We start from the raw sequence: 15,618 nt of genomic DNA on the forward strand, positions 1-15,618 counted from the left end.
TCCCACGGGGGGTCAGTACAAAAAAAAGTATGTATGTATTTGTAAGTCGCTCTGTATAAGAGCATCTGCTAAATTACTTAAATGTAAATGTAGTACCAGTCAAACGTTTGGACACACCTACTTATTCCACACTATGAAATAACACATATGGAATCATGTAGTAACCAACAAAGTGTTAAACAAATCAAAATGTATTTTAGTAGCCACCCTTTAAAAGCCACCCTTTGCCTTGATGACAGCTTTGCACACTCTTGGCATTCTCTCAACCAGCTTCACCTGGAATGCTTTCCCAACAGTCTTGAAGGAGTTCCCACATATGCTGAGCACTTTTTGGCTGCTTTCCTTCACTCTGCGGTCCAACTCATCCCAAACCAGGTCACTCCATCACTCTCCTTCTTGTCAAATAGCCCTTACACAGCCTGAAGGTGTGTTGGGTCATTGTCCTGTTGAAAACAAATGATAGTCCCACTAAGCGCAAACCAGATTGGATGGTGTATCGCTGCAGAATGCTGTGATAGCCATGCTGGTTAACTGTGCCTTGAATTCTAAATAAATCACGGACAATGTCACCAGCAAAGCACCCCCACACCATCACACCTCCTCCTCCATGCTTCATGGTGGGAACTACACATGCAGAGATTATCCGTTCACCTACTCTGCGTCTCACAAGGACACGGTGGTTGGAACCAAAAATCTCAAATTTGGACTCCTTAGACCAAAGGACAGATTTCCATCAGTCTAATGTCCATTGCTAGCCCAAGCAAGTCCCTTCTTCTTACTGGTGTCCTTTAGTAGTGGTTTCTTTGCAGCAATTCGACCATGAAGGTCTTATTCACACAATCTCCTCTGAACAGTTGATGTTGAGATGTGTCTGGTACTTGAACTCTATGAAGCATTTGTTTGTGCTAAAATTTCTGAGGCTGGTAACTCTAACTTATTCTCCGCAGTAGAGGTATCTCTGGGACTTCCTTTCCTGTGGCGGTCCTCATGAGAGCCAGTTTCATCATAGCACTTGATGGTTTTTGCAACTGAACTTGAAGAAATTTTCCAGATTGACTGACCTTCATGTCTTAAAGTAATGATGGACTGTCATTTCTCTTTACTTATTTGAGCTGTTCTTGCCATAATATGGACTTGGTCTTTTACCAAATAGGGCTATCTTCTGTATACACCCCCTACCTTGTCACAACACTACTGATTGTCCCAAATGCATTAAGGAAAGAAATTCCACAAATGATATCTTAACAAGACACACCTGTTAATTGAAATGCATTCCATGTGACTACCTCATGAAGCTGGTTGAGAGAATGCTGAGAGTGTGCAAAGCTGTCATCAAGGCAAAGGGTGGCTACTTTGAAGAATCTCAAATATAACAAATATTTTTTAACACTTTTTTGGTTACTACATGATTCCATACGTGTTCTTTCATAGTTTTGTTGTCTTCATTATTATTCTTCAGTGTAGAAAATAGTAAAAATAAATAAAAAATTAGTAGGTGTGTCCAAATATTTTACTGGTCCTGTATATATAATTGTGCATTCCCTCACTAAGCTAACTACCTTCATAACCAAGAGGACATAGACGAACAGCCTTAGGTAAGTGTCCTTTTGTGTTGTAATTTCACATTTGGAAGGTGCATTGAAACTATTAGGATGACTATATCATTTCTAGCACAGCCAGCTATCTAGCTAGCAAGCTATATGCATGATGAACTGAAATGAGCTACTCTTGAGGGGATCACTATTGTAGCTAGTTATGAATAGCGATAACTTGATAATAATGGCAAAGTTGTTTCCTACAAAACATTTGCCTACTTTAGCAATGACATCATATGTCCACGCCCCTATAGTGTAATGTAAATGAAACAGTCATTAGCCTCCGTCTATCACTTTTGGGCACCACTATAGCGCCGCCGGCAGAGGGCGGCTTGAAAACGTTCATAACAATGGTATGACGTGACCCAGTGACGGAAGTGCAAACTATGAATAGCAACATTTGTCTAATCTGCCCAGCTCTTAAACTGTGTGTCTGCTGTAGGAGTTTCTGCTGGAGGAGTGGTTGCAGTGTTGCCAAATCATTTTCAGGGTAAATTGCTAGAGGCAGGTTGATTTGTTGCTAAAAGTTGCTAAATGACGTTGTGAAGATCAAACATTCGTGACCAACTATATTCATTGGGCTTGGCTCGTCGAACCAGTACTACTGCTGCAGTCAGACAACAAAGACTTGCAATTTGCTGAAATTGCCGCTGTTGCCTGTGCACCAGCTGAGCGCCTGCTGCTGACGTCACTCACAACGCACTTTTGCAGCCAGGCACGTGTGTTGTGACTGAGTGTGTGACAGAGAAAATCGTTTTTGTATCATTTAGAGGGAATATGCGTGCATTTTAGCGTTTGAGTCACTTCAAAATTTGCTTAAAGTTCCAAATACATTTTTAAAAGTAGCTACATTTGTTGCTAGGTGGTGTTTGAAAAATAATGTTGCCAGGGTAGTCTGAAAAGTTGCTAAATCTAGCAACAAAATTTTTAAGTTGGAATCACAGAGTGGTTGTGGCCTTGGAGGGCAACTTTACTGGAGCACATGTGGGTGCTCATTGTCATTGAGTTAATCTATAACAACTGATACAAGTAGGTATCCCATGTTAGCTAATATGCCTGTGCTAGCTAGCTAGCTGGAACATATGGATTTACAGTACTAATTCATATTTAATTAATGTACAAGGTTCACTTTGACCCAAGAGTACACTCCAGACTAAGAATTTTCAAAAGAGGTGGAGGCCGGTGGGAGGAGCTATAGGAGGACATGCTCATTTTAATGCTGAAATGGTATGGAGTCAAACATATGGTTTCCATATGTTTGATGTTTTTGATACCATTCCATTTATTCCATTCCAGCCATTACAATGAGGCTGTTTTCCTATACCTCCTCCCACCAGCCATCACTGCAAAAGTTAAGATCATAATGAATACTATTATATGGACAGAGTCGACCTGATCCTAGATCAGCACTCCTACTATGATGGTAAATTATCTCTCACTCATCCTTTCTATAACTTTTTTGACCCCGTTCTATGATTAGATGTGGGTGAGTGGACATACACATCTGGGACTAGCCTAGCCACAGATGTTCTTAACTATTGGCAAGGAGTAATTTGACACCCAATCACCATGAAATATGCTTTATTCTGCATTCAACACTTCTATTGCAGGAGAGTTGAGCACCTATCAGATCCTTTGCTGTCCTTCACCCCTCGGTGCAGTCTGCTGACCATCGCTGGGGCCAGGAAAAGGTCTGTCAACCAAGGTAGGAGCCAAGTTTATCACCATGCAACACTCTACCGAGGTAGACTATACATTGAGTAGCAACTGACTGACTGACTGACTGACAGTCAGTCAGGCAGAGACACTCAAATTTGACTTGACATTATCTTGACAGAACTTTACTCAGAGATACCCCCACTCTAATTCATCTCCACCCTAGGTTCCAGGTGATCTCCCATCTTCTTCATAGTGGCCTCAGCTGGACTCCACTGCATAACCTCTTGGTCAGCTGGAAACCCACCGCATAAGCTCTAGCCAGGTGAATCAAGAGCTTCACCAGAGACGGAAGAGGAAGCGAGACATCCTGCCATTCCTACGTCACTGCCTTATCCGCTTGTTGCCCTAATCCAGTCCCCCATCAGTACACATTTTTATTGTAGCCCCAGACAAGCACATCTGATTCAACTTCCGCATTCAACAACCCGGTCGCATTCCGCTTCGCTCCACAGGTAGTATCACATTTCACTTCATTTCATTACAGTACAACGGTTTGATTTGTTTGATCTTAGCTAGCTACATAGCCGTCTTTGTATCAAAGATAATTGTGTAGTTTAGAGCGATTTTCTAGGTTAGCTAGCCAGCTATTTTCGTCCTTTTAACGTAACGTAATCAACACTGCTAGCTAGCCAGCTAGCCACCGAATAGCAGCACTGTAGAATCTATTACATTCAACGGAACGACTTGATTAGTGTAGTGTTAGCTAGCTACATAGTTGTCTTTGCTGTCCTTGTATCTAAGATAACTGTGGAGTCTAGAGTAATTTTCGGTTAGCTAGCCAGCTATTTTCGTCCGCCGCGCTGCCGTTCTCCTACCTAGTCAATACTGCTAGTCAACACTGCTAACACTGCTAGCTAGCCAACTTCTACCGAATAGCAGCACTGTAGAAACTATTACATTACAACGGAACGATTTGATTAGTGTAGTGTTAGCTAGCTAGTGTTAGCTAGCTACATAGTTGTCTTTGCTGTCCTTGTATCTAAGACAATTGTGTAGTTTAGACTAATTATCTGGCCAGTTACCGAGGTTACCTAGCCAGCTATCGAGGTTACCTAGCCAGCTACACTTTCAAACAAAGTCAACAACGCAGCCACTGCTAGCCAGCCTACTTCAGCAGTACTGTATCATTTTAATCATTTTAGTCAATAAGATTTTTGCAACGTAAGCTTAACTTTCTGAACATTCGAGACGTGTAGTCCACTTGTCATTCCAATCTCCTTTGCATTAGTGTAGCCTCTTCTGTAGCCTGTCAACTATGTGTTTGTCTATCCCTGTTCTCTCCTCTCTGCACAGACCATACAAACGCTTCACACCGCGTGGCCGCGGCCACCCTAACCTGGTGGTCCCAGCGCGCACGACCCACGTGGAGTTCCAGGTCTCCGGTAGCCTCTGGAACTGCCGATCTGCGGCCAACAAGGCAGAGTTCATCTCAGCCTATGCTTCCCTCCAGTCCCTCGACTTCTTGGCACTGACGGAAACATGGATCACCACAGATAACACTGCTACTCCTACTGCTCTCTCTTCGTCTGCCCACGTGTTCTCGCACACCCCGAGAGCTTCTGGTCAGCGGTGTGGTGGCACCGGGATCCTCATCTCTCCCAAGTGGTCATTCTCTCTTTCTCCCCTTACCCATCTGTCTATCGCCTCCTTTGAATTCCATGCTGTCACAGTTACCAGCCCTTTCAAGCTTAACATCCTTATCATTTATCGCCCTCCAGGTTCCCTCGGAGAGTTCATCAATGAGCTTGATGCCTTGATAAGCTCCTTTACTGAGGACGGCTCACCTCTCACAGTTCTGGGTGACTTTAACCTCCCCACGTCTACCTTTGACTCATTCCTCTCTGCCTCCTTCTTTCCACTCCTCTCCTCTTTTGACCTCACCCTCTCACCTTCCCCCCCTACCTCTACCGAGGTAGACTATACATTGAGTAGCAACTGACTGACTGACTGACTGACAGTCAGTCAGGCAGAGACACTCAAATTTGACTTGACATTATCTTGACAGAACTTTACTCAGAGATACCCCCACTCTAATTCATCTCCACCCTAGGTTCCAGGTGATCTCCCATCTTCTTCATAGTGGCCTCAGCTGGACTCCACTGCATAACCTCTTGGTCAGCTGGAAACCCACCGCATAACCTCTAGCCAGGTCTACCTTTGACTCATTCCTCTCTGCCTCCTTCTTTCCACTCCTCTCCTCTTTTGACCTCACCCTCTCACCTTCCCCCCCTACTCACAAGGCAGGCAATACGCTTGACCTCATCTTTACTAGATGCTGTTCTTCCACTAACCTCATTGCAACTCCCCTCCAAGTCTCCGACCACTACCTTGTATCCTTTTCCCTCTCGCTCTCATCCAACACTTCCCACACTGCCCCTACTCGGATGGTATCGCGCCGTCCCAACCTTCGCTCTCTCTCCCCCGCTACTCTCTCCTCTTCCATCCTATCATCTCTTCCCTCTGCTCAAACTTTCTCCAACCTATCTCCTGATTCTGCCTCCTCAACCCTCCTCTCCTCCCTTTCTGCATCCTTTGACTCTCTATGTCCCCTATCCTCCAGGCTTGCTCGGTCCTCCCCTCCCGCTCCGTGGCTCGACGACTCATTGCGAGCTCACAGAACAGGGCTCCGGGCAGCCGAGCGGAAATGGAGGAAAACTCGCCTCCCTGCGGACCTGGCATCCTTTCACTCCCTCCTCTCTACATATTCCTCTTCTGTCTCTGCTGCTAAAGCCACTTTCTACCACTCTAAATTTCAAGCATCTGCCTCTAACCCTAGGAAGCTCTTTGCCACCTTCTCCTCCCTCCTGAATCCTCCCCCCCCCCCCCCCCTCCTCCCTCTCTGCAGATGACTCCGTCAACCATTTTGAAAAGAAGGTCGACGACATCCGATCCTCGTTTGCTAAGTCAAACGACACCGCTGGTTCTGCTCACACTGCCCTACCCTGTGCTCTGACCTCTTTCTCCCCTCTCTCTCCAGATGAAATCTCGCGTCTTGTGACGGCCGGCCGCCCAACAACCTGCCCGCTTGACCCTATCCCCTCCTCTCTTCTCCAGACCATTTCCGGAGACCTTCTCCCTTACCTCACCACGCTCATCAACTCATCCTTGACCGCTGGCTACGTCCCTTCCGTCTTCAAGAGAGCGAGAGTTGCACCCCTTCTGAAAAAACCTACACTCGATCCCTCCGATGTCAACAACTACAGACCAGTATCCCTTCTTTCTTTTCTCTCCAAAACTCTTGAACGTGCCGTCCTTGGCCAGCTCTCCTGCTATCTCTCTCAGAATGACCTTCTTGATCCAAATCAGTCAGGTTTCAAGACTAGTCATTCAACTGAGACTGCTCTTCTCTGTATCACGGAGGCGCTCCGCACTGCTAAAGCTAACTCTCTCTCCTCTGCTCTCATCCTTCTAGACCTATCGGCTGCCTTCGATACTGTGAACCATCAGATCCTCCTCTCCACCCTCTCCGAGTTGGGCATCTCCGGCGCGGCCCACGCTTGGATTGCGTCCTACCTGACAGGTCGCTCCTACCAGGTGGCGTGGCGAGAATCTGTCTCCTCACCACGTGCTCTCACCACTGGTGTCCCCCAGGGCTCTGTTCTAGGCCCTCTCCTATTCTCGCTATACACCAAGTCACTTGGCTCTGTCATAACCTCACATGGTCTCTCCTATCATTGCTATGCAGACGACACACAATTAATCTTCTCCTTTCCCCCTTCTGATGACCAGGTGGCGAATCGCATCTCTGCATGTCTGGCAGACATATCAGTGTGGATGACGGATCACCACCTCAAGCTGAACCTCGGCAAGACGGAGCTGCTCTTCCTCCCGGGGAAGGACTGCCCGTTCCATGATCTCGCCATCACGGTTGACAACTCCATTGTGTCCTCCTCCCAGAGCGCTAAGAACCTTGGCGTGATCCTGGACAACACCCTGTCGTTCTCAACTAACATCAAGGCGGTGGCCCGTTCCTGTAGGTTCATGCTCTACAACATCCGCAGAGTACGACCCTGCCTCACACAGGAAGCGGCGCAGGTCCTAATCCAGCTACTTGTCATCTCCCGTCTGGATTACTGCAACTCGCTGTTGGCTGGGCTCCCTGCCTGTGCCATTAAACCCCTACAACTCATCCAGAACGCCGCAGCCCGTCTGGTGTTCAACCTTCCCAAGTTCTCTCACGTCACCCCGCTCCTCCGCTCTCTCCACTGGCTTCCAGTTGAAGCTCGCATCCGCTACAAGACCATGGTGCTTGCCTACGGAGCTGTGAGGGGAACGGCACCTCAGTACATTCAGGCTCTGATCAGGCCCTACACCCAAACAAGGGCACTGCGTTCATCCACCTCTGGCCTGCTCGCCTCCCTACCACTGAGGTAGTACAGTTCCCGCTCAGCCCAGTCAAAACTGTTCGCTGCTCTGGCACCCCAATGGTGGAACAAACTACCTCACGACGCCAGGACAGCGGAGTCAATCACCACCTTCCGGAGACACCTGAAACCCCACCTCTTTAAGGAATACCTAGATTAGGATAAAGCAATCCTTCTGACCCCCCCCCCTTAAAAGATTTCGATGCACTATTGTAAAGTGGCTGTTCCACTGGATGTCATAAGGTGAATGCACCAATTTGTAAGTCGCTCTGGATAAGAGCGTCTGCTAAATGACTTAAATGTAAATGTAACTTGTCAACTAATCATCAAGCCCTTGAGTTAAATGAGGTGTGTTTGTCCGGGGGCTACAATGAAAATGTGTACGGTTAGGGGTACTTGAAGACAAGAGTTGGTAAACAACGAGGGAGTTCTATTAACCTGAGCCGCGGTGCACTGGTCTATGACCCATGGCGTGAAAGGGAAAAAGCGGTGAGGGAGGAGTGTCCTTCTCAAATCTAACAGTAATTTGTGCCACTGTCATGTTGTTGACAAGGCAGCATGATGCATCTTTCAGAAACACATTTTTTTCCATAAAATGTTAGAATTTTCAAACTAGTTGTTATCATTGTGATTGCAGATAATGCGTTTTTATCAAAAGCAATCACTTTCACATGTGAAAACACGGTCCTACTCATTACTCCATGTGCTTAGTCTTGCCTACAGTAGGCAATCTCTTTTCACCTGCTGCAAACAGAGGTGGACTGACTACAGGTTATAAAGAGGCAGAGGTTGTGAACTGCAAGGTGAGAGACAGACCTTAGTTAAAGGGATACTTTGGGATTTTGGCAATGTGACCCTTTATCTACTTCCTCAGTCAGATGAACTCAGCTGTTATAGATGTTCAAATAATCCATAATGTAAAAATAAGGGAATTTTCTTTTATTTTCAACATATCATTAATTTATTTCAAAAGCGACAGTAGGTTTGCTGGGATTGAGGCTGTGCAGAGACCACAGACAGTAGTAGCCTCGTGGAACATAACAGGCTGCATGGGAACATGTTCATGACTCAGCCTCTTGGTCGGCTACAAATCAACCTGGCCAGGGAACAATGGCAGGTTTTCAGTTGATTTCAATATTTAAGAACTCAAAATCATCCAAAGGAAGAAAGAACATGCTGATATCTTCTTGGAGGAATCAATTTAGTCCAATATAACGTAGACCTAGTCCATTCCAATGTGCACAAACCATGTATGGGAGAAAAAAAAAATCATCTCAACATTTCCTTCCCTCTTGACTTCCTTTTCCGGGAATCGCCTAGGGAAAGGACAGACTGAAATTAATAGATTGAAGGAATCAAATGGCATACCAATGACTTTAAAATAGTATGCCGATAATATCCCAACATTTGTAGTTACTATTGCATTTGATGGATCAGAAAGAGGCTTGGCAGGGGTGAGAATGGACTTTTATTATGTTTCTTATGCCATTTCATTTCCAAAATAATCATATAGTGCTACTGGTTGCATCAGTCTCTAGATCATTAAAGCACTAAATTAATTTAAATTAAAACATCTTTCAGAAAAGACAGACTTACAAAAGGACACAGTTTACAAGAAGCACAAAAAAAGTAATTGTGTTAGTAGGTTAAATAATCCATTTAGCTGTTTAGGTTGTTGTGAGGTTGGGCAGTTCAACAACATATGGGTACGGAGGTACAGGAAACACAAAGACAGAAAAACTCCTTCAAAAGAATTACACACAGAGCAGAAGTGCTAAGCAAGGTCTTCCCGCTGAGGTATGACATCGAAGTGTGAAAATTATAAATGTTCAACTGTGGCGTTTGAGGTGTCAGTTTGAGCTTAATTCTTGTCAAGATACAAGATTCAGGCTGACAACAGGGCATAAAGTAGCAGCCAAGATGCCAGACAAAGTGTTTTATCTTGAGTTATTACAATTTGATTACCAGGGATTTTAAAGATTTTTACTGAAGAGGACAGTGTTAATAGCAGGACAAGACACAATCAGATTAAACCAGATCCCGGTTAGACCGACGCACGTCTGTTAATTGAAATCATGGCTTGGCGCTGATGGGTTGTTAAATGTTCCCGCTTGCACCAGTTAGTTTTCCATCCAGTCGTTTGACCTACCTCACTGCAACACACACCCCTTTTTACATTTAGGGTGTCCCTTTCCAGTGTTACCTTGTGCTTTAGAGAGTCAAAGAAAAAAAACACGAAAAACAAACTACATGATGATCATGAAAGGAGTCAATGCGATGTAAATGGGAGGCTTTTAAGATCGGTTTCCAAAAACAGTACATTCATGCTAAAACTTAGGTCTTAAAAACAGCACCAAATGATCAGACACTATATAAAATGTAAAATGCAATAAAACCACATAAAAAAAGGGGACAACATCTCCCTTTCATACACGTCAGGAGACCACAGTTCCAAACATATTTATTAGAATGAATGAATACATTACCTTCATTACTCTTATTTTTGTTTCTTTTAAAGAGCTTCTGCTGTTTTTTATCCTCTGGTGTTAGGGGTCCCGACTTAAAAGAAGGCAGAGCTTCGGATACCAATGAGAGCAGATCTTTAGAGTCCACTCCATCGTGCACATCGTAAGCCAGAACGCTTTGCACCGCACTGACCAAACACTTGTTGCCATTGGTGTCTCGGTGTCTGTTAGTTACACCGTCATCCTGTGCCACCATCATGTCATCCCCAGTCTCATCTGGTCTAAGAGTCTTTACCATCATGCTGCTGCTCTCACCTTCAACATCATCTTGGCCAATGGTTTTTCCCATCAGCTTTTTCTCTATAATCATGTCCATATCAGCGACAGCCAGTGTGCAGGCTCCATTAAGTTGACCCTCTCCATTGCTCTGTGAGCACTCAGGCATCAAGTCCTCTGTCACCAGGCCACTGTTGACATTCTGGTTGATTTCAGCCAGGTCTGTGAAGGTAGAGTGGCTTGGGGTGTTATTTAGGACATCCATTCCTAGTATCGCCGGAGGTGGCGAATTGTCTGTGGGGAGGCTTGGCAGAGGCTCCCCTCCATCCTGGAGTTCAGCTGGGAGCCGGTTAGTCTTTGCCAAAGCTGTTTCTTTTGGGTATTTTTCTTTGGGTTTGCTGGGGCATCCGTTCACTCCTTCTCTTGCTGCCCTCTCCTCTGCCTGGGGTTGGGTGGGAATGGGAGTGCTGGAGGCTTCGACATCTTCTTTTACAGGCTTGACACTTGATCCTGCAGGTGAGAGAGGTCCTGTTAATGCTTGGAGAGGAAGAGCAGGTCTACTGTACCAGGCATTCCTAACATTCTATCATTCTTAATTAAGCAGGCAATGTTTAAATCTGGCAAGTGCTGTTAAATAAAATACACAAAAGAGCACAACCAAGCACACATTCTTGATGAAATTAAGCAAGTGTAATTGGTAGTGGCTGCAATAAAGCTAAAATGTAAGCACAGAGGATTTTTTAAATAGGAATAGATCAATAATACTCTTAGCAAAGATGTTTCTTTAATTTACAATTTGTAGAAACTTTGAGAATAGAAAGGTTCATAACTTTTTTGAAACATCACGGCACAGTTGAAAAATATGAATCAAAACTAGATGGTGGATTGCAATAAATGCAATCCAAAAGAAAAAACTCATACAGCTATATTACAAAGTAAAAAAATAACACAACACTTCTACAAAAAGGAGGATCCTTACAGACTTTATAAATTGTTCAAAACGCCCAATGCTTCCTGGAGTGGAGGGGCTGAGGGTAGCTGAAGGGACTAAAAACAAAACAACTATTGTAAAATATACTGTGTCTGTAAAATGCATATAGTATGTATAAGCTGGAAGTAGAGGCCTAAGTGTTGTTATCCATTAGTTTACTCCAATTAGGGGAGGTATGGTAGGGTTAGGGGAAAATATATGGGAGACTGGAAATGAAGCAGACAATTATTGATGGAAGCTCCAATCCAACCGCAATATTAAAGCTAATCTACAGTACCAGTCAAAAGTTCGGACACACTCATTCAAGGGCTTCTTTATTTGTACCATTTTCTACATTGTAGATGAATAGTGAAAACATCAAAACTATGAAATAACACATATGGAATCATGTAGTAACCAAAAAAAGTGTCAAAATATATTTTATATTTGCAATTCTTCAAAGTAGCCACCCTTTGCCATGATGGCGTTCTCTCAACCATATTCATGAGGTAGTCACCAGGAACGCATAACAATTAACAGGTGTGCCTTAATTTGTGGAATTGTTTTCCTTCTTAATGCGTTAGAGCCAATCAGTTGTGTTGGGACAAGGTAGGGGTGGTATACAGAAGATAGCACTATTTGGTAAAAGACCAAGTCCATATTATGGCAGAAACCATTAAGCGCTATGATGAAACTGGCTCTCATGAGGACCGCCACAGGAAAGGAAGACTCAGAGTTACCTCTGCTGTAGAGGATAAGGTCATTCAAAGTTAACGGCACCTCAGATTGCAGCCCAAATAAATGCTTCATGAAGTTCAAGTAACAGACATCTCAACATCAACTGTTCAGAGGAGACTGCGTGAATCAGGCCTTCATGGTCAAATTGCTGCAAATAAACCACTACTAAAAGAACCAATAAGAAGAAGGGACTTGCTTGGGCCAAGAAACATGAGCAATAGACATTAGACTGGTGTTAATCTGTCCTTTGGTCTGAGGAGTCCAAATTTGAGATTTGTGGTTCCAACTGCCTTATCTTTGTGAGACGTAGAGTAGGTGAACGGATGATCTCCGCATGTGTGGTTCCCACAGTGAATGCATACAGAAGGAGGGGTGTGGGAGGTGCTTTGCTGGTGAAACAGTCAGTGATTTATTTAGAATTCAAGGCACACTTAACCAGCATGGCTATCACCAGCATGGCTAGCATTCTGCAGCGATACGCCATCCCATCTGGTTTGCGCTTAGTGGGACTATCATTTGTTTTTCAACAGGACAATGACCCAACACACCTCCAGGCTGTGTAAAGGGCTATTTGACCAAGAAGGAGTGTGATGGAGTGCTGCATTAAATGACCTGGCCTCCACAATCACCCGACATCAACCCAATTGAAATGGTTTGGGATGAGTTGGACCGCAGAGTGAAGAAAAAGCAGCCAACTAGTGCTTAGCATATGTGAGAACTCCTTCAAGACCGTTGGAAAAGCATTCCAGGTGAAGCTGGTTGAGAGAATGCCAAGTGTGCAAAGCTGTCAAGGCAAAGGGTGGCTACTTTGAAGAATCTCAAATATAAAATATATTTTGATTTGTTTAACACTTCTTTGGTAACTACATGATTCCATGTGTGTTATTTCATAGTTATGTCTTCACTATTATTCTACAATGTAGAAAATAGTAAAAATAAAGAATTGAATGAGTAGGTGTTTCCAAACTTTTGACTGGTACTATATATCGGCGAAGCCTGGTTATGGTTCAGTATAGGAGTGAAGCTGGAGACAGGACAGGGTCAGAGTCGTCTTGTCCTTACCAGGCTGGCCCGTATCCCTATTCATTTCACAAGAGAGGGGGCTATCCGTTTCGCACCTGGGCCGGGTCTTCCTGAGATGAAAGCCTTTCCGGATATCATTAAGGAGGTGGTCGATAATACAGCCATCGTCCTGTGGTGGGGGTCCTTTCCGGACTGGTGACAGAGGATAGGGAAAGAGATGTATTGAGATACCACATGGCAGGCTACTATCGTTTTAGTGGGAATACAAAACAGACTCCTGACAGACAGGAGATATGGACCATCAGAAGAACTCACTTATTTTTCCGTTCTCCCCCTTCTGTCTCTTGGATTCCTCCTCCTCAAGCTGCTTCTTCCTTTTCTCCGCCTTCACAGCCTGCTCTTTTCTGCTCTTGTTTTCCTGTGGAAGTACATAGAACATTGGGAAAGAGGATTTGAGGAAACTTCATAACCAAACCTCTGTTTTCAATGTACTAGTGATGGAAATCAGTATGCATTATTAACATTTATCCAAACTTGTGGAATTCCGTCTATTAGTGATGTGCTCCTCTGACCTTTAAGGCTTTGATGAAAAGCCCCCTGAAGGTCTTAATGGTGCCAAAGAGCTCTTCCAGGGAGAGTTGGTTTGCATCCTCACACAGGTAGAGGGCCAGGTCACCCTTCTTCCTCACAATCTCTGCAAACCGCTTTTCCAAATCCAGGCAGGCCCCCAGATTTTCCTTGGGGAGGGAAACGAGGTTGAACCATTGCCTTTTAAAGAACACTAGTGTATAGTTGACCTCCAAAAGAGTTGAAAAAAAGTCATTATTGGGAGGCAACTACAATAGAATACAATTCACTGGTTTCATACCTCAATGACCTTTTCAAACTGCTCCTTTACATCATCCACAGAGTTGGTGACTTTCTTTGCCGCTTCTTTCAGTCGTTTTAGTAAGGCACTGGCTTCTGCCTGAATGGAGTCAAGGTTGACTCTAATGGATAAAAGGCAATATTTATAAATGTTTTAATGTAATTTAATCATTTGTTTATCAATTGCAGAGCTCATAATAACAATTGTTTGAATAAAAAGGGTTTTATACCCAGCTGCCTTTTCACAAATCTCAATGTCGTCAGGAAGGTTCAACAGCTCTGGGTGGTTCAGCTCTGCCTCCTGTAAACAAGTCATGAGTTTATTTATGATTTCCAACTTTGATTTGATTGTCCATGTGAAGTATGTTCGGTTTCTGTGAGGAGCACTGACCACAAAGTTGTTTTTATCCTCAGAAAAGCACTAACTATTATTTATAATAGGGTTACCTCCAGAATGTGATGGAGCAGGGTAATGCGGCTCTTGTTGGCCTTAGTCTCAGTCAGCTTCAGCAGAGAGCTGATCTTAAAGCCCTCAGCGTTCCCTGTGTGACTTCCCTGTGAGCAAGCAGAGAGTCAGGAGTTAGAGCTTTTCAGACTGCATAAGTGTTGCATGTTTACGGGTGAGTGGAATGTCATCCTTCATCGGTGGGGTTTAACAATTGTTGACATTCAATATTAATGGTACATTACCACCACCAACTGGACTGGAGTATAAATCCATTATACTTTGTGATGAAAAAAATAATAATAATAATAATCTGCCTGCCAACTAACCCTACATTCATTAAAAACCCACCACCCCATTTGATCGACGGTCTGGGAGAACGGGACACTCCCATTCAACACTCCCTGTAACTCTTCTGCAGTAAAATCTTGAAAACCCAAGTACTTCTCTGCAGCTGCCACAACAAAACCTATTTTCTGTGATTTACGTTCCATTTCAGCATTACAGTTGATAACCATGGCAATGAACACCAAAAAGCCAACCTTACTGAAGCACATTTAATTCGTAGACCTATCATTCTGTACTGGTAAAAGTCTACTACCCACTGGGAGCCTCTTATGATCCCTCAACATTGACCCATCGTCCTCACTGCCTCAGGATACGGCACCTTCAGTACAACCTGTCTCTCTCGCACCGGACACTTCTGATCCTCATCAACATGGGCACCTCTATAGTTAACACATACCTTTTTTTTTCACCAATACTACACATTCCTTAGTCCCATGCCTTCCTGCACACATCTAGGAATCTCCCTACCTACTGCAAAATGACCATAGCTTGGCACTTGAAACACTTGTGGGTTCGGCACAAAAGCTATTACAGGCTAATTGATATCCTAACATTACTTTGTCAGGTAGGAATGCCATCGTTTCGAGAGTCCTTACTTACATAGTTGAGGAAGTTTCCCACATCAAGGATGAGCCTGCAGAAACTAGGCATGAGAGTGCTCATTCTGAGACCTGAGGAGATTTTTTTTAAAATGAAACATTCTATGCAAAACAAATACATTTTTCAACATTTTGAAAAACCAACACTTTAGTTGTTAAAACATTTCCAGCACTAAGCAACAAATTGTTCTACATAGAACAGCATATAA

General features: G+C 44.1%; 1 protein-coding gene across 3 annotated transcripts in view; it reads right to left on the reverse strand.

Moving 5' to 3' along the window:
- Positions 1 to 8,596: 8,596 nt before the first annotated feature.
- LOC129811613 (inverted formin-2-like) overlaps positions 8,597 to 15,618 on the reverse strand; it is a 37,473-nt gene continuing 30,451 nt past the window's right edge. Inside the window, exons 14-23 of one of the 3 annotated variants that reach the window (XM_055863053.1) lie at positions 15,411 to 15,481; positions 14,465 to 14,572; positions 14,248 to 14,318; positions 14,019 to 14,139; positions 13,723 to 13,887; positions 13,466 to 13,568; positions 13,190 to 13,342; positions 10,165 to 10,929; positions 9,828 to 9,887; positions 8,597 to 8,994 (exon numbers count right to left, since the gene is read on the reverse strand). In XM_055863053.1, coding sequence (XP_055719028.1) covers positions 9,829 to 9,887; positions 10,165 to 10,929; positions 13,190 to 13,342; positions 13,466 to 13,568; positions 13,723 to 13,887; positions 14,019 to 14,139; positions 14,248 to 14,318; positions 14,465 to 14,572; positions 15,411 to 15,481 — 1,616 coding nt within the window. In that variant the 3' untranslated portion in view covers positions 8,597 to 8,994; position 9,828. Of the gene's footprint in view, positions 8,995 to 9,827; positions 9,888 to 10,164; positions 10,930 to 13,189; positions 13,343 to 13,465; positions 13,569 to 13,722; positions 13,888 to 14,018; positions 14,140 to 14,247; positions 14,319 to 14,464; positions 14,573 to 15,410; positions 15,482 to 15,618 lie in introns of those variants that run through there. The other 2 variants (XM_055863054.1, XM_055863055.1) reach the window with 2 other exon arrangements.

Source organism: Salvelinus fontinalis, chromosome 15 (genome assembly GCF_029448725.1).
Source record: "Salvelinus fontinalis isolate EN_2023a chromosome 15, ASM2944872v1, whole genome shotgun sequence".
Classification (NCBI taxonomy): domain Eukaryota; kingdom Metazoa; phylum Chordata; class Actinopteri; order Salmoniformes; family Salmonidae; genus Salvelinus; species Salvelinus fontinalis.